The 21,485-nt window shown below is 41.6% G+C and overlaps 1 protein-coding gene across 2 annotated transcripts in view; it reads right to left on the bottom strand.

Moving 5' to 3' along the window:
- Positions 1-3,608, bottom strand: part of LOC140230548 (leucine-rich repeat-containing protein 61-like) — a 140,771-nt gene extending 137,163 nt beyond the window's left edge. Inside the window, exon 1 of one of the 2 annotated variants that reach the window (XM_072310693.1) lies at positions 3,480-3,608. In XM_072310693.1, coding sequence (XP_072166794.1) covers positions 3,480-3,534 — 55 coding nt within the window. In that variant the 5' untranslated portion in view covers positions 3,535-3,608. Of the gene's footprint in view, positions 1-501; positions 614-3,479 lie in introns of those variants that run through there. The other variant, XM_072310692.1, reaches the window with a different exon arrangement.
- Between the last annotated feature and the right edge of the window lie 17,877 nt (positions 3,609-21,485).

The following is a 21,485-nucleotide window of genomic DNA, read 5'->3' as shown; positions in this document are numbered from 1 at the left end:
AGAAATTTCAGTGTTCAGTTTAATGTACTTCTATAGTACAGTTACTTTAAAAGAGTAGACCTTGCAATAAGCAGCTTAAATATGTAGCTATGATGGGAGAACCATTCTCGACTAGCACTTGTGCTAACTTTTGGTTCCCCCTTTAACAACATTATCTTCTGTTTTTCTATTTTTTTTTTTCGATTATTTTTTTCAGAACCTCTGTCTATGCATATATGTCTACATTACATACTTATTCATTCTCTTTGCCTTTTCAGTAATAAATGTATCACAACGAAACTAAATGTATTATAACACATGTATTCTTATGTAAGGTAGATATAAGTATGTAAAATATATGCTTGCAAAGCTATAAGAACCTTGTACAAAATCATTGTATTCTCATAAATATTTCATGTTATTGTATCTTACACTGTGGAATTTCATGTTATCATGTTACCATATTCATATGTATGTTGTTAATAAACTCAACTCAACTCAAAAAAAACGTCATGCACTTACCTGAGATGGAGCTAACCTTAGTGCGACCAGCCCCATACGCATAGCGGACCAGCCCCATATATATACGCATAGCGTAATGGGGCTGCGGACTGTAGCATTCAGGATCATGACTGGGTAGTATCGCGGACAAATATCAACTTAAAATCAAAAAATTTCTTCAATTTGAAGACTTACCAGTGAAGTTCAAGTATTGACAACAGGGTTCGTGCAACTTTGGTTCTGTCAATAGTCCCCTTCTTTTCGAATTGATGACTTAATGTGACTCGGTCGAGAGAAACCTGGGAGAGCTACACTGACTTGACGGCCAGCGCATGCGCACAAATTTCAAATCCATTGACTGAATAAGATGTCTGTGTGCTCATGCGCTGGCCGTCAATTCAGTGTAGCTCTCCCAGCTTTCTCTCGACCGAGTCACATTAACATGATTAAAGCCCAAAAAAAGTTCTGGTACGCCTGCAAAAGTTGTCAAATTTTGCTCCAAAATGTGAACGTATGCCTAGGAAATGTGCGGAATAACGCTGTAATAACAAGATATTCGATGGGTAACGACGAAAATGGGAAATATTAACCAAAAACGTTCAGTCTCAGAACTTACCCGAACGGGGTCAGGCTAGACTCGGACTCGGGGATAACTCGGCCTCGCTTTGCTTGACGGCGGGATGAGTTGTATTGGTTGTCCCTCTGGATTGTACAGTGTGGTGTAGGGTTGGGGGTACCACCTATCGTCACCCTAAGGATCTGTAGCTTGTTTATTCTAAAAATATAACACAAATTTGCCTAATTCTTACCTCAAATATGCCATAAATACTGCAGTTTTGAATGTCGTGACCGTCTCGTTGATTATGAATCTCCGTTTTAAAATAGCGCAATTTTAGTGCTTGCGTTCCGTTTTCTTCGCTCGGCTAAAAAGGGTACCTTGCAATCGGCACCCCCTCCCCTCCATAGGTATACACGTGAATTTCACAGCATAGGTAATACACGTGAATTTCACCGCATATAGGTAATACACGTGAATTTCACAGCCGTGCGTCGTTACTGAGCGGATGCGTAATTTTTAGCTTGGTTTGTTTGAGTTTGATTTTCGTTTCTTCGTTTTTATTGTCTTTATAGCTAATGACAAGTAATCTTGCGCGTACCTTTTCGTTCTATACGCAAACAGCCATGATACGCTGGGTGCCCATGGGAAGGTGCCCTGCCGATAGGTGGTGCCCCAACCATACTATGCATATGGGAGCGGCCTGTATAAACTACATTGTAGCGTTCTGGCTACTCGCAGTAATGGTCCGAGTTGTTACAACGCGCGCATCAAAAACCTCTTTGGCGCGCATGCAAAATTAGTGTGCGCCTCTCAAGCAAGCACCTCTAAAAACAATCAAAGACGCTTGATAAACAACAACAGAAACTTCAAAGACTGCGCGTCTCAGCAACTGAGGTGATGTGCGTATACTAGTAGGCTTGAGGACCGCGCGCTGTTCATTTGTTTTGTACAGGATTAGCACGCACTTTCCTGTCTGCTCAGTAAGGCCTCGTTTAGTACCCGTAGGCCTAACTATACACAGCCCAGTCGCCGCTGTACATACGTAGCGTGACAGGGCTGTACCAGTGAAGCTCCAAACACGAAGAGGGTCCAACGATCGCATGCGATCGGATTGAATTTTGATACTTTAGATCATTTTTTTGTCACTTCAAACTCATCTGACGAACAAAATGATAATGAGACTTCATATCTATGCTATGAATATTGAAATTTAGATTTAATAACTTACCTAAAATGATGGTTAAAATTTATATGCAGCATGTGTGAACGGTTCACGAACGGTACATCGTCTTTCACGCCAGGACATTTCCAATATCCGGGAGGTCACATGATCTGAATGCCCTTTCAAAAGGTCGTGCTGTCGACCGTGCTGCTACACCAACACTCAAGCAGCGCATCGCACGCACGCAATTTGATTTCTGCAGAGATCAAGGCGCCATTTTGAATTCTGCAACGATGAACCCCGACGGTGTTAGGGAATCCGCCAGAAAGTATCATTTTTTGGTTCCACGGACTTATCACGAGGGCTCTCAATGGACTTACGAACCTTCTGTAATACAAGCATGCACTTCAGGTGAGTAATGTTTGGTAACGTGTTGTTACATTGTTTATAAAGAACGTATAAATTTTCATAAGTTTTGTTAATTGTAGTTGTGTTGTGGTTCCCCACTTTGAAGGTGCCCGCTCGCTGGTCAGACGCTGTATTCGCGTAGCGTATTAACAGCGTCTGGTCGGGCTACCGTAGGCCTAGTATTATAGAGTACTGATGAACATGGCGATCACGAACTGTGTTTAAATTGTCTGAAATAGGGTCAAGTTTTCCCTGAGACTGAGTTAGTCTGGAGCCTTCTGGAATAAAAGTCGGTCTACCGACTTTTATTATTTTTCTCAAAATACTCCAAAACGACTCATCATTCCGGCAAACCGCGTCGGCCAGGTAAGTTTCTTTGTAACGTTAGACTCTTTCGATATATTGCAAGCAAATATGAAATGGTGCCAGACGGGTTCTCAAGCCCTTGGCCTTAACTTAGGCCTACCAGAACTTTGTTTTCACTTTAACTCAAGTCATCAATTCCAAAAGAAAGGGACTAGGGTGCCTAGACCTAGTGTCTATTGACAGAACCAAACGTTGCACGAACCCTGTTGTCAATACTCCAACTTCACTGGTAAGTCTTCAAATTGAAGAAATTTTTCGATTTTAAGTTGATATTTGTCCACGATACTACCTAGTCACGATCCTGAATGCTGCAGTCCGCATTACGCTACGCGTATGGGGCTGCTGGTCGCAGTATTTGTAGGGCTAACCCTGCGCCCGGGGCGCTCCTACTACTAGCGTAGATCTACAAGATAGTACTGCTTCGCGGTCGGCGCAATTCGGTCGGGCTGGTCGCAGTTAAAAAGGGGCCTAGTTGATGTGTTCCGGCACTTTTATTCTACTCACCACTTTCCTCTTCCCTAATTCTGTCGCCATATCCGTCTGTACTACTTTCAGCCATTGTTCTTCTCTGTGATTCTCTCTCTGAACATAATTTTACTCTCAAGAACTCTAGATAACTCTTGAAGTCGGCGTCTGCTCGCGCTGTGAGTGTGTACCACCGTACGCGCGCTGCCGGTACGTACACACCAAAGAGTATAGAAGCGCACGCAGTGCGCTAAGAGGGAACACTCTCCCGATTTTAACGTAAAAGGGTGTAGTACGCAATGGAGCCCAACGGCGGCCATTTTAGGATGCAAGCCGCTGGATCGTCCGGAGCGTATATCACGTGGCCGTATAGAGAAAATTCTGCCTCCCTTTCATTTTCTTCTTTTTACGGGGCACACAAGGTTTCAGATGTATATAGGACCTTGTTTTATCATACAGAAGTATCATTTCTACGGAAATATTATATAAAATTGAAGAAATGCCTTTTTGGTTCCAGATTACTGTCCCTCAAAGTTCGAGGTAACTAATGAAAGTATGTGCAGGCCTAACTAAAACGTATTCACAAAGCGCTTTACCCTCTCTCTCTCTCTCTCCCTCGTTCTCTTCTCTCTCACTCTCTCCTTCTCTCTCTCTTACCGGGCCCTGTTGGCTGTAGACCCCTTATGTAATATTATTCGAATGATATGAATGTCTATTCCATTATTCATATTTTAGGTCGTTCTCTTCTTTTGATAATGTTTACATGGTATATACCATTGATGTACATGGTACCATAATATGACAAGGGAAATTCAGTCTTATTTTAGTCATAAGACAGAATTATTTTCATGTTTCATGGTCAATCTGCACACATATTAAAGAGGTGTTGATTGTTTGGGTGATGCCTCTCTCCCGGCGCTCCCCCCCCCCCCCCCCCAAAAAAAAAAAAAAATATATATATATATATATGTATATTTCATATATAATTATATATATATATATATATATTTGGCAGCCTTTCTGTACGAACAAAGGCTGTAATGATGAAAAAGATCTGACCTGTATTATTGATTGATCGTTGGCGAGCAGGGGGTCCGCTTGAACAAGGAAAGGAAAATAAAAGTATAAAAACTTCTTCCCAAATCTCCAAATACAACAGAAGAGTTAATGTTTTAAAATTATGTAAACCACACGCGCGCACACACACACACACACACACACACAAATCCAGTCTCTACAACTGTGGCAGGTTGATTCCCCGGGTACCCCCCCCCCCCCCCCGTTTCCCGCTTCATCGGCGTTATAGCTCAAAATCTTGAAGAAACGGCTGAGAGAGATAAAAAGATACGAGTAGTTTCATGAGAGCGAATCAGGCACCATGGACGTCTCATATACTGGCGGGAGGACTGGTCTGGAAGGGTTTTCAAATCCTTTTTTTTTTTTTCAAGAATGGAATGATGGATTTTCAAATGATTTTGATCAGTAAAAAAAAGTGAAACAATTACAGGTTATACCCTCCTTTTTACTGGTTGCATTTCTCTCGATCCTATTTTGAGAATAATATACCTCTGAGATCGTGATAAATAATCTATATACTCCATTCAAACTGCTGGTTTTTAAATTACCGGTGAGCGCTATATAATTATCCACCCCCATAGACTGAGTATGGTGAAGACGCATAAAGCGGACAAGAGGTGACAGATGTACAATGATTTACCTCTTCATATTATATCCATAAGATAGTTTTTCTCATTTTTGATTGAAAATTTAGACCAGTGTGTATTTCGAAAATATTCCATAAAAAGTGTGTACCCAGATTTGAATTTTCAATAACAAATAATGCAAAATCTTTCTTGTGTTGGGGGTATCCCCATCCCACACCTTTTGACCTTCTCGACTCACTGTGCATTATCAAGAGTTTCAAACAAATTTTGATCTGTAGATGAGAAAATCACCGAACAATTACAGACTTGAGTTTATTTCTGCATGGGCTCTTATGCTTTAGAATACTTACATTTATAGACAACCAACAACAACAACAAAAAAAAACGTTACTATACTTTTTTTTTTCATTTCAAGATTTATATCATTTCACCAAGAGTGCATCCTAAAAGACACAACTGTCACATTCCGCAACACAAATCTAAGAAGGATGATGCTGAACTTTAAGTCAGTCGCATAGGCACAAGGAATAAAGACAATACTTTCACGTGCTGATGGCTGATTCACACGTCAACTTGGTAAAAATACAACAGTGAAAAAAGTCTGCCCTTACCAGTTTTGAACCATTCATAAAAATTTATTACCGATCTGTTTCATTTTGTCCACGGAATATATTTCATCATGTGGATATTAGTCTACACGTGAAAAAAATAAAAAACCACGGGTGACTTGAAAGCATAAAATGAAACTGAAATTCTCTTCACGGGCCAAACTGAAAGTGGACGAAAGAGGAGAAGAAGGAGGAGGAGAAATTGAAGAAGAAGAAGGGGGTGGAGGAGGAGGAGGAGAAGAAGAAGAAGAAGAAGAAGAAAGAGAGAGAAGGGAGGCCAGAGGGAGAGAGAGAGAGAGAGAGGGGGGGGGGAGAGAAAGTGCCCTTGATAATCATGAGCACCCACGTCATTCTGTACATAAGCACTACTTGGCTTAGGACGCAAGTAGGCTTGCATACGGTCATAAATTAGCCTGTGAACATTGATGGACTATAGATTGGAAAGTAAAAAACATTATTCTTCAATTATATTTCATGATTAGGCAGGAATTCTACTTCTATATGCCATTATGAGGTTCTGAATTCATCTTTTATCCTGTATGCCCCTTGAAATGAAACGGAAGCAAAAATACGCCCTCTATCGATAACCCGGCGGTTGCATCCTAAAATGGCGACCGCTCCCGACCATGAGCGTACTACGCAAAATCGGGAGAGTGTTCCCACTTAGCGCACTGCGTGCGCTGTACCAAAAACACAGAATGGTGATAGAAGAACGCTCATGGGCAAAATACGGACGCCATTGCGCCATTGAAAGCGACAGACCGATAGAGGGCGTATATTACGTGATCATAACCCTGATTTGATGTATACTCTTGGAATTTTCTGCCACTGTTTTTTTTTTTTATGTACACAATAGACAGGGAATGTTATATCAGGTTTTTGTGTAATCTGCCATGAAAGAGACACCCGTAGCCGTGGCTATCCAGCTACCTTCTCGTAGCTACATCCGCGGCTTGTGTCAAAGGGCGTGTTTTCTTTGTATTGTAATGCATGGAAGATACCATTGTAACCAATTGCCTGTAGCTACATCTCTGGTCTCAAAATAACCTCCCCACTGGGTGTTGGATATACTGGGGGTATGTATATTCATGTTTTCAAGAAAATACACTGTCAAATAATAGGCCCACTGCACATAGGATACAACGGCGTAAATCCGTACTGAGGAGGGGGGGGGGAGGGATGGTCACCATCATCACGATTTCAAGCCCATACCCGGACCGGCGCAGCCTTGGGGGGGGGGGGGAAGGGAAGCTTGGTGAACCACCCCCCCCCCCACACACACACACACACACACACTTTACAGGGATCGGATGTCCCACTCTTTTGCATGGAACAAGTTATAGTGGGAGGAAAGTGGCAGCAAAAATATGAAGACGTTTTGTTCTTGTTGCTTTTTTTTTTTTTTGCTTGTCAGATGACTTTCGGCGGAAAATGAGACCTTAAAAATATGAAAACATTTTTCTTTTTGTTTTCGAAATATCTGTGAGAGGGAGCGGAACGACCGAACGGGGGGAGGGTGTGTATCCCTCTCCCACACGAGGAAGATTTTGCATTTTCAGACCTGAAATTCAGCGATCTGGTGCACACTTTTGGTGAATATTTTCTTTTCTTTTCTTTTCTTTTCTTTAGAAAACAATAAGAAATTAAATATTCACAATATATTATTGAATGACTAAATCGTGGTATTTCAGCTCTTGCTCCGCCTATGCGACATCACTGTGAAGGCCTACTAAATAATGGCGCCTATCACCGGCGTAGACAGGATTTAATCTTATACAGGAGGAGCGGTTATGTGCCACGGAGGGAGCGAAGCAAGCGAGGGGGGGGGGTATGGTAGGGAGGTTTCCCCCTCCCACGATGAAATCTTTTTGCATTAATAATTTAGACATTTTACAGTCCCCAAACTGCCGTTTGTAGCTATATTTTTCGCTTTGGAAACTAAGGAGGGCCGCACCGGGCGCAACTGCTGTCAATCACTGGCAGCAACATCAGGAGAATGGCATATAGCAATTAAATGCGAGAGAGCGGAGCGAGCGAGCTTGAAATTTTTGACATTTTACAGTCTAAAAACTGCCGTTTGTAGCTATATTTTTCGCTTTGGAAATGAAGGGGGGCCGCACCGGGCGCAACTGCTGTCAATCACTGGCAGCAACATCAGGAGAATGGCATATAGCAATTAAATGCGAGAGAGCGGAGCGAGCGAGCTTGAAATTTTTGACATTTTACAGTCTAAAAACTGCCGTTTGTAGCTATATTTTTCGCTTTGGAAATGAAGGGGGGCCGCACCGGGCGCAACTGCTGTCAATCACTGGCAGCAACATCAGGAGAATGACATAGTGGTTAAATGCGAGCGAGCGGAGCGAGCGAGATTGAAATTTTTGACATTTTTACAGTCCAAAGACTGCCGTTTGTGGCTGTATTTTTTCGCTTTGGAAATTAAGGGGGGGCACACTCCTGGCAATTACTGGCAGCAACATCAGGAAAATGGCATAACGATTAAATGCGAGCGAGCGAAGCGAATGAGCTTGAAAATTTTGATATTTTACAGTCTAAAAAACTGTCCTTTGTGGCTGTATTTTTTTGCTTTGGAAATTAAGAGGGGCGCACCGGGCGTAAACTGCTGGCAATTACTGGCAGCAATATCATGAGAATGGCATGATGATTAAATGTGAGGGAGCGAAGCGAGTAAGCTTGAAAATTTTGACATTTTACAGTCTAAAAAACTGTCGTTTGTGGCTGTGTTTTTTTCGCTTTGGAAATTAAGGGGGCGCACCGGGCGAAAACTACTGGCAATTACTGGCAGCAGCATCAGGAGGATGGCATAATGGTTAAATGCGAGCGAGCGAAGCGATCGAGCTTCAAAATTTTGACATTTTGCAGTCCCAAAACAGCCGCTTGTAGTTATATTTTTCGCTTTGGAAATTAAGGGGGGCGCACCGGGCGAAAACTGCTGGCAATTACTGGCAGCAACACAAGGAGAATGGAATAATGATTAGTAATGCGAACGAGCGAAGCGAGAGAGCTTCAAAATGTTGACATTTTACAGTCCCAAAACTGCCGTTTGTAGCTATATTTTTCGCTTTGGCAATTAAGAGGGGCGCACCGGGCGCAACTGCTGTCAGTCACTGGCAGCAACATCAGGAGAATGGCATAGCGGTTAAATGCGAGCGAGCGGAGCGAGCGAGCTTTAAAATTTTGACATTTTACACTCCAAAAACTGCCGTTTGTAGCTATATTTTTCGCTTTTGTTTGTCCCACTTTTATGGGGGAACCACCCCCCCCCCCCATCGACGCCTCTTCATAATATGAGGGTGCTTTTATTAAGTGAAAGATCTGCTCCACACTCTTTGGTGAATTAGGGAAATATACGTCAATATCAAAAGTGTACAAAGTTTATCGAAAGGGATCCTGTATAGCAGAGCATTTGCATGTTTATGATTGCAATACAACGATCTGGTGCATAATTCTGGCGATATTTGGACAATATTTTCCATTAAGAAAGTTCGAGATTTGTCCTCATCTCGGGAATTGCTTGGGGGATAAATGATTTGTCTGCCTAAACACATCCGTATAGGGGCGGGGCAAATGCCCCTTTGCCCCCCCCCCCCCAATAGATTCGACGCCCCTGATCTTCCCTGGGTATGCCCATAGATGCATCCTGACTGAGTCATCAGTCACTGTCGTTTCTCAATAATGATTCAGGAAATGGAGGGGGTTCAATTATGGCGATATATTTTTTGTTATTGTTTGTTTATTTGTTTGTTTTCGTACATATTTTGCAGATCGTCCCCAGTTACTCGCGTCATAGGATGTTTACAGTCATGTAGGCCTATACTATTTGACGTTGTCAACGTCTGAGCCATACCTCGCAGTGTATGTCGATGTTACTTTCTTCGCGAGCGAGCGAAGCGAGCGAGCGCCTGAGAAAATTGTGTATACATTTTCCTACAAGATAGCATATATTGTTCAGCTCTGTTACCTGTCTGAAGGCCGGCTACAAACGTCATGCAATATGCCAAAATTGATACATATCACATTTCTGCTTCCTCCATTTTTTCCTAAAAATTCAGGGGGGATGATTGTACAGGCCATCCCCCCTCCTCCATTTCAGGGAGGGGGGATATATCCCCCCCCCCCCCATCCCCCCCCCCCCGGGATTTACGCCCATGGATGGATACTGATTAGTATGTAAACTTCGATAATTCTTAGGGATCACGTGAAAAAGTGGGTAGATAGTCATTCGTTTTCACAAAGTTCTGGCTCAATATCCTTAGGATTTGGTATAGAGTAACGCAGTGATGACCTATCTATGTGCAGTGGACCCTTGATATTACCTGTCTTATATGCATTGCACCCAGCGGTACATGTAAAGACATGAGTGTGACCACATGTAACCACCAAAATATAGCAAAATGTTTAATATGTGTTGTTGCTGATTTATGAAATCATGCGCAATGAATAAGGGTGGGTCGTGTCTTGCAAATGTCAGCACATGCAAGATGTGGTATACTACAGGCAGAGTACTCTCTGTTACGCATCAATAGCCACATTAATGTAGATTACGGTCCAAATACATGTAAGCAAAGACGATGGGGTGTCATTGACGAAAGGTGTCATGGAAGATACACTTGTAACCAACTGTTTGAATAATAAGTCACTAGTGTTAAAGTCAGGTGGCCCAATCGCTAACAGGGGGTGTGGCTAGCAATGTGGATCATTAGCACTGCTTTAGGTTGGGTCATGTCTCGGTATTAGTAATGTACGAGTAGAAGAAATGTATGCAAATGTACAGCACTGGATTGTAGGTTAAGAATTTTTTGTCACGCGACACAGTTATTTAAGGCATACAAAACGTACACAGGCCCGGATACAATAGTTATAGAATCTTCTGACACTGGGATACTTACACAATAGAATGAGCGGTTTATGGGCATGAAAGAAATTGTTTGATTGGTCGTTTTTGTGTTGAGTGTAGTTTCTTGAATTTGCGTTTAGAAAATTACGGAAGCTTAAAAGTGCCAACCAGATGACGAGATAAGAAGACGAGAAGACAGATTAAATACCGAGAAGCCGAGTTATTGCAACTCGGCAAGTCGACTTGCTTGGATCAAGAAGACAAGATGACAAGTTGTTGAAACTCTGTAAGTCGACTCGTTTGGGACAAAAAGACATGAATACGAGTTGTTGAAACTCGAGAAGTCGACTTGTTTGGGACAAGAAGACATGATAACGAGTTGTTGAAACTCGGAAAGTCGACTTGCTTTGGACAAGAAGTCAAAATGACAAGTTGTTGAAACTCGGCAAGTCGACTCGTTTGGGACAAGAAGTCAAGATGACAAGTTGTTGAAACTCGGCAAGTCGACTCGTTTGGAACAAGAAGACATGATAACGAGTTGTTGAAACTCGGAAAGTCGACTTGCTTTGGACAAGAAGTCAAGATGACAAGTTGTTGAAACTCGGAAAGTCGACTTGCTTGGGAAAAGAAGTCAAGATGACAAGTTGTTGAAACTCGGCAAGTCGACTCGTTAGGGACAAGAAGTCAAGATGACAAGTTGTTGAAACTCGGCAAGTCGACTTGCTTGGGACAAGAAGTCAAGATGACAAGTTATTGAAACTCGGCAAGTCGACTCGTTTGGAACAAGAAGACATGATAACGAGTTGTTGAAACTCGGAAAGTCGACTTGCTTTGGACAAGAAGTCAAGATGACAAGTTGTTGAAACTCGGAAAGTCGACTTGCTTGGGAAAAGAAGTCAAGATGACAAGTTGTTGAAACTCGGCAAGTCGACTCGTTAGGGACAAGAAGTCAAGATGACAAGTTGTTGAAACTCGGCAAGTCGACTTGCTTGGGACAAGAAGTCAAGATGACAAGTTATTGAAACTCGGCAAGTCGACTCGTTTGGAACAAGAAGACATGATAACGAGTTGTTGAAACTCGGAAAGTCGACTTGCTTTGGACAAGAAGTCAAGATGACAAGTTGTTGAAACTCGGAAAGTCGACTTGCTTGGGACAAGAAGTCAAGATGACAAGTTGTTGAAACTCGGCAAGTCGACTCGTTAGGGACAAGAAGTCAAGATGACAAGTTGTTGAAACTCGGCAAGTCGACTTGCTTGGGACAGGAAGTCAAGATGACAAGTTATTGAAACTCGGCAAGTCGACTCGTTTGGAACAAGAAGACATGATAACGAGTTGTTGAAACTCGGAAAGTCGACTTGTTTGGGACAAGAAGTCAAGATGACAAGTTGTTGAAACTCGGAAAGTCGACTTGCTTGGGACAAGAAGTCAAGATGACAAGTTGTTGAAACTCGGCAAGTCGACTCGTTAGGGACAAGAAGTCAAGATGACAAGTTGTTGAAACTCGGCAAGTCGACTTGCTTGGGACAGGAAGTCAAGATGACAAGTTATTGAAACTCGGCAAGTCGACTCGTTTGGAACAAGAAGACATGATAACGAGTTGTTGAAACTCGGAAAGTCGACTTGTTTGGGACAAGAAGTCAAGATGACAAGTTGTTGAAACTCGGCAAGTCGACTCGTTTGGGACAAGAAGTCAAGATGACAAGTTATTGAAACTCGGAAAGTCGACTTGCTTGGGACAAGAAGTCAACATGAGAAGTTGTTGAAACTCGGCAAGTCGACTCGTTTGGGACAAGAAGTCAAGATGACAAGTTGTTGAAACTCGGCAAGTCGACTCGTTTGGAACAAGAAGACATGATAACGAGTTGTTGAAACTCGGAAAGTCGACTTGCTTGGGACAAGAAGTCAAGATGACAAGTTATTGAAACTCGGCAAGTCGACTCGTTTGGAACAAGAAGTCAAAAGATGACAAGTTGTTGAAACTCGGCAAGTCGACTTGCTTGGGACAAGAAGTCAAGATGACAAGTTGTTGAAACTCGGCAAGTCGACTCGTTAGGGACAAGAAGTCAAGATGGCAAGTTGTTGAAACTCGGCAAGTCGACTTGTTTGTGCCAAGAAGATATGGTAACGAGTTGTTGAACTCGACAAATTGACTTGCTTGGGACAAGAAGTCAAGATGACAAGTAATTGAAACTCGGCAAGTCGACTTGTTTGGGACACAAAGACATGATAACGAGTTGTTGAAACTCGGCAAGTCGACTCGTTTTGGACAAGAAGACATGATAACGAGTTGTTGAAACTCGGAATGTCGACTTGCTTGGGACAAGACGTCAAATGACAAGTTGTTGAAACTCGGCAAGTCGACTTGTTTTGGACAAGAAGACATGAAAACGAGTTGTTGAAACTCGACAAGTCGACTTGTTTTGGATAAGAAGACATAATAACAAGTTGTCAAAACACGACAAGTCGACTTGTTTTGGAAAAGAAGACAAATTGGTTAGTTAGTGGAACAGAAAAATCGACTTGTTGCGGACAAAAAGACAAGTCAACGAGTGGTTGGAATTTGTTTAGGACAAGAAATCAAGGTGACAAGTTGTTTTTCGACATTTGGGGTCTAGGAACACTACCCCCTGGAAAACTACCCTTCGGATAACTGCCACTTAGATAATTATCCCTCAGGACAATTCCCCCCTAGGGCAACTACCTGCCGGACAACTAACCCCATAGGGCAATTACCCTCCAGGGCAATTACCCTCTAGGACAACTACCCCCGTAGGACAACTACCCCCTGGACAACTATCCTCCTAGGGCAATCGCCCCTCTGGGCGATTCCCAATTAGGGCAACTACCCCATGGATAACCACCCCATGATGGCTACCCTTGGATAACTACCCCTTGGATAACTACCCCCAGATAACTACCGCCGCAGATATCTACCTCTTGGATAACTACCCCCGGATAACTAACACCAGATAACTACCCCCGGACAGCTACCCCTGGACAACTACCCCGGATTACTACCCCTGGATAACTACCCCCCCCCCCGATAACTACCCATGGATAACTACCCCCCCCCCCCTCCCCCCAATAACTACCCCGGATAATTACCCCCCGGATAACTACCCCCTGGATAACTATACCCCCGGATAACTACCACCCGGAATACCCCCTACCCCATTACTTGCCCCCCCCCCCCCCTCCCCTCAGAAAAAGAAATTCCCTGGATAACTTTAGGGCCTTTACATCCTGGTTGAATATCTCACTCAACGTGAAAGACGTTAGCAGCTGTATCCACGTTCTCCGATATAAGACATTCCTGTACTATAGTACATTATTATATACATCTTTAACACATGGAGCCTTCTTTTATGTGGCCTAAACTGAATGATGATAAATGTTCAGTTATTGGTTTTCAGAATCATATGTTAAGTAAATTCGATCATTAATGATGTTATGTCCATATCGGTCCTGTCTCTAGCACTTGTATACTTCATCAAAAACAGCCCGTAACTTATGTGTGATAGTCGATCACGAAATCTCATATCGAAGTCATATAGCTCAAGTTCAGCGGAATGTTAGATATCAGTTGGGTTATTTAAGTTTCAAATATACGATTCCTCTTTTTTTATGTTGTTGTTGTTGGATCAAAATCTGCAGCTGATATCAACGGCATAAATCCGTACGGGGGGGGGGGGGATGATCGGCGATAGTCACCATTACCACGGTTACAAGCCAATAACCTGACCGGCGCACCCTTTTTTTTTTTTTTTTTTTTTTTTTTTTTTTGGACGGGGAGAAGCTTGGTAAACCCCCCCCCCCCCCGACACACACACACACACACACACTTTACAGGGAGCGAATGTCCCATTCTTTTGCATGAATTATAAAGTGGGAGGGAAGTGGCAACAAAAGTATGTAGTCTTTTTGTTCTTGTTTTTGTTTGTTTGTTTTTGCTTGTCAGTATGAAGACTTTTTTGTTGTTGTTTCTCTTGTCTTTTGATTTCCTTTCTTCTTCACTAAAAGGTAATTTTGACCCCCCCCCCCCCCCAACCTTTCAAAAATGTGGCGCGGTCCTGAATAGTGCCCAAATAAATTCAATAAAATGGTAACATTTCTTTTATGTAATAGAATTATGTACAGATCATCCCCCCCCCCCCCGCCTCCATTACAGGGGGAATTTACGCCCATGGCTGTTATGCTTAATCATTCTTTGCCTTCTTCTCGGTTGGGTTTTTCGAATTCGCTATTGTGTAATATTCCCTCCAAAAAAAGATGTCACAAAAACTTATTAGTACATCATTCGGTTCATACCCTTTTCCACGTATACCTACTCTATTACTGTAATCTATAAAATGTTGAAATCCAAACTTAAAACGTATCTGTTCCCCCCACAATGAGGACTATAACTGCAAGATGTAATGTTCGGAACGATTGCAATCTTTATCTGGTATATGTGGTTGTTTGTTGCTTGTCATTTTCTTCTGTGTTTTCTTGTCTGAACATGTATGATATTTAAATTAATTTTTATTTCTTGAAACGCCATCGAAAAAAGTAGATCTGCGCCCTGTGCAAGTATAGGCACCATTATTAGTATTTCTTTCTTTCTTTCTTTATTATTATTATTATCATTATCATTATCATTATTAATATCATCATTATTCACATAATCATCATTGTCATATGTGAAGCAAGCAAGCTTTTCACGATTACATTCCTAGACAGAATGCAGAAATGGGGATCTCTTAGCGTTAGCCTTGGATGACCAGCACGACCGCAAAGTAAGCAAGCAAACAAGCAAGTAAGCAAAGGGACAAGACAAAAAAAAAAGATGGTTAATGTATTATCGGATCTGAGCGGCTCGGGAATACCGAGATCATTACAAAGAAACGAATAATTAATCACTGTGATTTCGAAGACTTCGTTGATACCCGTTATTTTTCGCTGTTCACAGAATATGAGTTTTTTCCGACTGAAAAACAAACGATGTTAGAAAATTTAAATGGGAGTGGTAATTTTCTTGTGTCAAATTAATTGGAGGACAGGTGATTGTTTGGGGCCTAATATTAGAAAAGGGCAATTTCAAATGGAAATAATGTTCTGTGTTACCTATAATGTAGTGGTTACTGCAAAATGATGCAGCAGGGCAATACTGAAATGAATGCTATAGTCCGGCAGCCGAGGGGGCTAAGTACTTTTTCTCTGATATATATATATATATATATATATATATATATATATAGGGCTGCACACTGGCGCCGGTCCGACGGTCAAAGACCGGTAAAAGTCACTGTCGGACCGGTAACTTTTCAGGAAATCCACAAGTTACCGGTCCGACATGACCAGTAAAAAAAAAAAAAAAAAAAAAAAAAAAAAAAAAAAAAAGAGCATTGGCGGGGTCAGTAGAAAGAAAAAGATCAGCCCCGATCAGGGAGAAACAGAATGCAAGATATTGCACTGTTCAACAAGTTTTACGCAAGTTTTCGTTTATGTGTACCCTTACAATTTGTAAAGTAAACATATATTAGTTTTGAGCACTAGCGGTCGACCAGTTATTCGCGCTCGCTTGCGCATTGGCGCTGCTAAACGCACTGCCATGCAATACATGCAAAGGATGTACGGTACAATGTAACTGTTGAAATGCATGGATTGTAATTCCCCGATCCCCGTTTGTTTGTTCGTTTGCTTCCGATCGGCGGTCATGCCAGACAAGAAGCATTGATAGAAGCGCACGCATTTCTGGGTCATTTTACTCATGATTCTTTTTTTTTTTTTTTTTTTTTTTTTTAAGCGCAAGATCCATCCGATCCCAGCTTCGCAGCTGCATGGCAGTTGACATGTTAGAACTAATTTACCTGTGCCGATTTTTAGAAAAAGTAAAAAAATATTCTATATTCAGTGATACAGTAAATGAATATTTTCATTCGTTCAGAATGGTCTCATAATGAAGATAGGCGCGAAAAGGATCACGAAATCAGCCCTTGCGGCAAAATGTGAAGAGATAATACAAGGGAGAAAAAAAATCATGAAATCATCGCAGTCCCGCCTGCATATTTGAGGTAGAAATCGTCCCAAAAAGGAGCATGAATTCGGCCGCGTAGTACACGTTTCAAAAGTTCATGTACGAAATTCGAAGAGATTATAGAGGAGAAAACAAAAATAAGGACACATTAATTTGGTGCGTGCATCATAAAAGATTAAAGCCGAATAACAATTCATGAAATCGACGCAATCCCGTTGAAATTTGAGGAAATAAATAGGCGCAAAAAAGATCTTGAATTCAGTCCTGCATGCCGTGTTGGTTATCAAAAACGCATGCACAAATGCAACGAGATTATCGGGAGAAAAATAAAAAACACATTTTTACCCTTCTGGTGCATGCATTACAAAAGATTACATCCGAAGTAATTCATGAAATCGCCACAATTCCGCTGATATTTGAGGTAGAAATAGACGCAAAAAGGATCGTGAATTCGGACGTGTCGTATACCTTTTAAGAACGCATGTACGAAATGGGAGGAGATAGGCGGGAGAAAAATAATGGACACATTATTTTTCAACCCCTTTGGCGCTTGCATCATATAGATCACAGCCGAAGAGTAATTCATGATATTATCGCTATCCCGTTGAAATTTGAGTAAACAATAATAGGCGCAAAAGAATCTCGAATTCGGCCCTGCTTGCAGTGTATAATTTTGAAAACGCATGCACAAATGCGAAGAGATTATCGGGAGAAAAATAAAGAACGCATTTTCAACCCTTCTGGTGGTGTATCACAAAAGATTACAGCCGAAATAATTAATGAAATATCGCAATCCCGCTGATACTTGATTTAGAAATAGGCGCTAAAAGGACCGTGAACTCGGCCGTGTCGTATAAGCCTGCCTTTTAAGAACGCATGTATACGATATGCGAAGAGATTATTGGGAGAAAAATACAGGACACATTTTAAACTCGTTTTTGGCGCGTGCATCATAAAGATTACAGCCGAATAATAATTCATAAAATCATCGCAATCCCGTTGAAGTTTGAGGAAACAATAGGCGCAAAAAGAATCATGATTTTTGGTGGTGTCGTATATCTTTTAAGAACGCATTTACGAAATGCGAAGAGAAAAAAATAAAGGACACATTTTCAACCCATTTTGGCGCTCTCATCATAAAAGATTACAGCTGAAGCAATTCATGAAATCATGGCAATCCCGCTGATATTTGAGGTAGAAATAGGCGCAAAAAGGATCATGAATTCGGCCGTGCGCGTATACCTTTATGTACGGAATTCGAAGAGATTATGGGGAGAAAAATAAAGAACGCATTTTCAACCATTCTAGCTGGTGCGTGCATCACAAAAGATTACAGCCGAAGTAATTCATGAAATCGCCACAATTAAGCTGATATTTGAGGTAGAAATAGGCGCAAAAAGTATCATGAATTCGGCGGTGTGATCATCCTTTAAGAACGCACTTACGAAATTCGAAGAGTTTATCGGGAAAAAATAAAAGGACACATTTTCAGCCCCTTTTGGCGCGTGAATCATAAAAGATTACAGCCGAAGTAATTCATGAAATCGTCACAATCCCGCTCATCTGAGGTAGAAATAGGCGCAAAAAGTATCATGAATTCGGCCGTGTGGTACATCTTTTAAGAATGCACTTAAGAAATTCGAAGAGTTTATCGGGAAAAAAAAAACAAAGGACACATTTTCAACCCCTTTTGGCGCGTTCATCATGAAAGAATACAGCCGAAGTAATTCATGAAATCATCGCAATCCCGCTGATATTTGAGGTAGAAATAGGCGCAAAAAGGATCGTGAATTCGGCCGTGTCGTTTTCCCTTTATGTGCGGAATGCGAAGAGATTATGGGGAGAAAAATAAAGAACGCATTTTCAACCATTTTTGCTGGTGCGTGCATCACAAAAGATTACAGCCGAAGTAATTCATGAAATCGCCACAATTCCGCTGATATTTGAGGTAGAAATAGGCGCAAAAAGTATCATGAATTCGGCGGTGTGGAACATCTTTAAAGAACGCACTTACGAAATTCGAAGAGTTTATCGGGAAACAAGGCAAGTGCCAAATTGTGTCTCGCCCATTCGCGTACAAGGAATTAATATTTTTTATAACTCCCAGAAGTTAATTGACCTGCTTATGACCTTTGACCTTGTGGTGACCTTCAACACCCCAAGGGACATTTACCACCCAAGTTTGGTCACAAATGGACAAAGGGATCAAAAGTAATGAGCCATAATCGAAACGTGCCATAAAAACATAACATTGGGCCCTAAAAATTTCTTGACCCCTTTCTGTGACCTTTGACCTTGTGATGACCTTTAACACCCCAAGGGACATCTACCATCCAAGTTTGGTCATAAACGGACATAGGGATCAAAAGTTATGAGCCACAATCAAAACGCACCCTAAAAACATAACATTGGGCCCTAAAAGTTGTTGACCCCTGTCTGTGACCTTTGACCTTGTGACGACCTTCACCTCCCCAAGGGACATCTTCCATCTTAGTTTGGTCACAAACGGACAAAGGGATCAAAAGTTATGAGCCATAAACGAAATGCGCCCTAAAAACTTAACATTGGGCCCTAAAAGCTCGTTGACCCGTCTGTGACCTTTGACCTTGTGGTTACCTTCAACTTCCCAAGAGACATCTACCATCACCCAAGTTTGATTGCCATTGTAGCAACATGTGCTGAGTTACGTGTGATAAGAGAGTCTTGCAAGTAAACTTTAACGTATGACCTCAAATGACCTTTGACCTTATCATGTGACCTCTTACGGCACCATAACATGAAGGTACCCCCAGTGCATCCATCACCCAAGTTTGATTGCCATTGTAGCAACATGTGTCGAGTTACGTGTGATAAGAGAGTCTTGCAAGTAAACTTTAACGTATGACCTCAAATGACCTTTGACCTTATCCTGTGACGTCCAACGGCACCATAACATGAAGGTACCCCCAGTGCATCTATGACGCAAGTTAGATTGTAATCCAAGCAACTTATGTGAAGTTATTTGTCAAAAGAGAGTCTTGCAGGTAAACTTTAACACAGAAAAGAGAGTCTTGAACATACTCTTTAATATATGACCTCAAATGACCTTTGACATCATCACATGACCTCCGACAACACCATAACATGAAGATACCCTTAGTGCTTCTATCGCCCATGTTTGGCTGCCATTGCTGTAACAGTTGCCAAGTTATGCATCATAAGAGAGTCTTGCAGGTTAACTTTAACATTTGTGACGGACGACGGACGAACGACGAACGGACGACATTTGGATCCCTTAGTCTCGCCTTCACCTCCGGTGGGCGAGACAAAAATAAAAGGACACATTTTCAACCCCTTTTGGCGCGTGAATCATATAAGACAGCCGAAGTAATTCATGAAATCGCCACAATTCCGCTGATATTTGAGGTAGAAATAGGCGCAAAAAGTATCATGAATTCGGCGGTGTGGAACATCTTTAAAGAACGCACTTACGAAATTCGAAGAGTTTATCGGGAAAAAATAAAAGGACACATTTTCAACCCCTTTTGGCGCGTGAATCATATAAGATTACAGCCGAAGTATGAAATCGTCACAATCCCGCTGATATTTGAGGTAGAAATAGGCGCAAAAAGTATCATGAATTCGGCGGTGTGGAACATCGTTTAGGAACGCACTTAAGAAATTCGAAGAGTTTATATCGGGGAAAAAATAAAGGACACATTTTCAACCCCTTTTGGCGTGCGAATCATGAAAAATTACAGCCGAAGTAATTCATGAAATCGTCACAATCCCGCTCATATTTGGGGTAGAAATAGGCGCAAAAAGTATCATGAATTCGGCCTTGTGGTACATCTTTTAAGAACGCACTTACGAAATTCGAAGAGTTTATAGGGAAAAAATAAAGGACACATTATCAACCCCTTTTGGCGCGTGCATCATAAAATGTTACAGCCGGAGTAATTCATGAAATCGTCACAATCCCGCTGATATTTGAGGTAGAAATGGGCGCAAAAAGGATTGGGAATTCGGCCCTGCATGTCGTGTACCTTTCAGAACGCATGCAAAAAGGCGAAGAGAGTGTCGAGAGAAAAATAAAGAACCCCTTGTATCGCGTGCATCAGAAAATATCACAGCTAAAATAATTCATTAAATCATCGCAATCCAGCTGAGCACCAAGAGCAGGTTATGCAGCAAGTTCGTGCGCCGATGTTTAGAAAAAGTCACAAACGCATGATACAATCTGATTTTTGTTCATTATCACTTTACACTGTAATTCACGAACAAACATTCTATTTTTTCTCATTTTTAGTAATTTCTTGTGCAATGAATAATTCAAGTTTTTTAAAAAATATACATGGGGGGGGGTACGTCCATAAAAACAAGAAAATAAGTTTGCAAGTAATTTATTGGTGTTTTTTTTTTTAGGTTGCCGTTGTTGACCGGTATGTTTTCTGTTCGGACCGGTAAAAAATGGTAAAACGGGGCATCTACCGGTCCGACAGAGACATGTCGGACCGGCAGAAAAAATGGGTTAGTGTGCAGCCCTGATTATTTATTATATATATATTTTTTTCTTTGTTGATTATTCATCTTTGGGATCTCTACAATGATATTCAGGTGGGTGTGGAGCTCTCACCATTGGGCAATTTTAATTATTCAAAGTGGCGTCCAACATGGCCGCCATGAAGCCTATACAAGAGTCAGAAAAACACTTATCTAAACGGCCAGTAATATTAGTACAATGTCTTTAGTCGAACAGAATCTGGTTGCCATGGTAACCATCAAATACTTGGAACAAACCTCAAAAAAAGTTAGCTAAGTATGCAAAATACACAAAAATGCCTGATATTTGTGCGACGTCAACGAAATATCAATTACCTGCATACCTCTTACAAAGAAAGCCTTAATGAAGTTACCATTAA

The sequence above is a fragment of the Diadema setosum genome, chromosome 7, assembly GCF_964275005.1.
Source record: "Diadema setosum chromosome 7, eeDiaSeto1, whole genome shotgun sequence".
NCBI lineage: Eukaryota > Metazoa > Echinodermata > Echinoidea > Diadematoida > Diadematidae > Diadema > Diadema setosum.
This window is presented reverse-complemented; position numbering and strand designations above follow the sequence as displayed.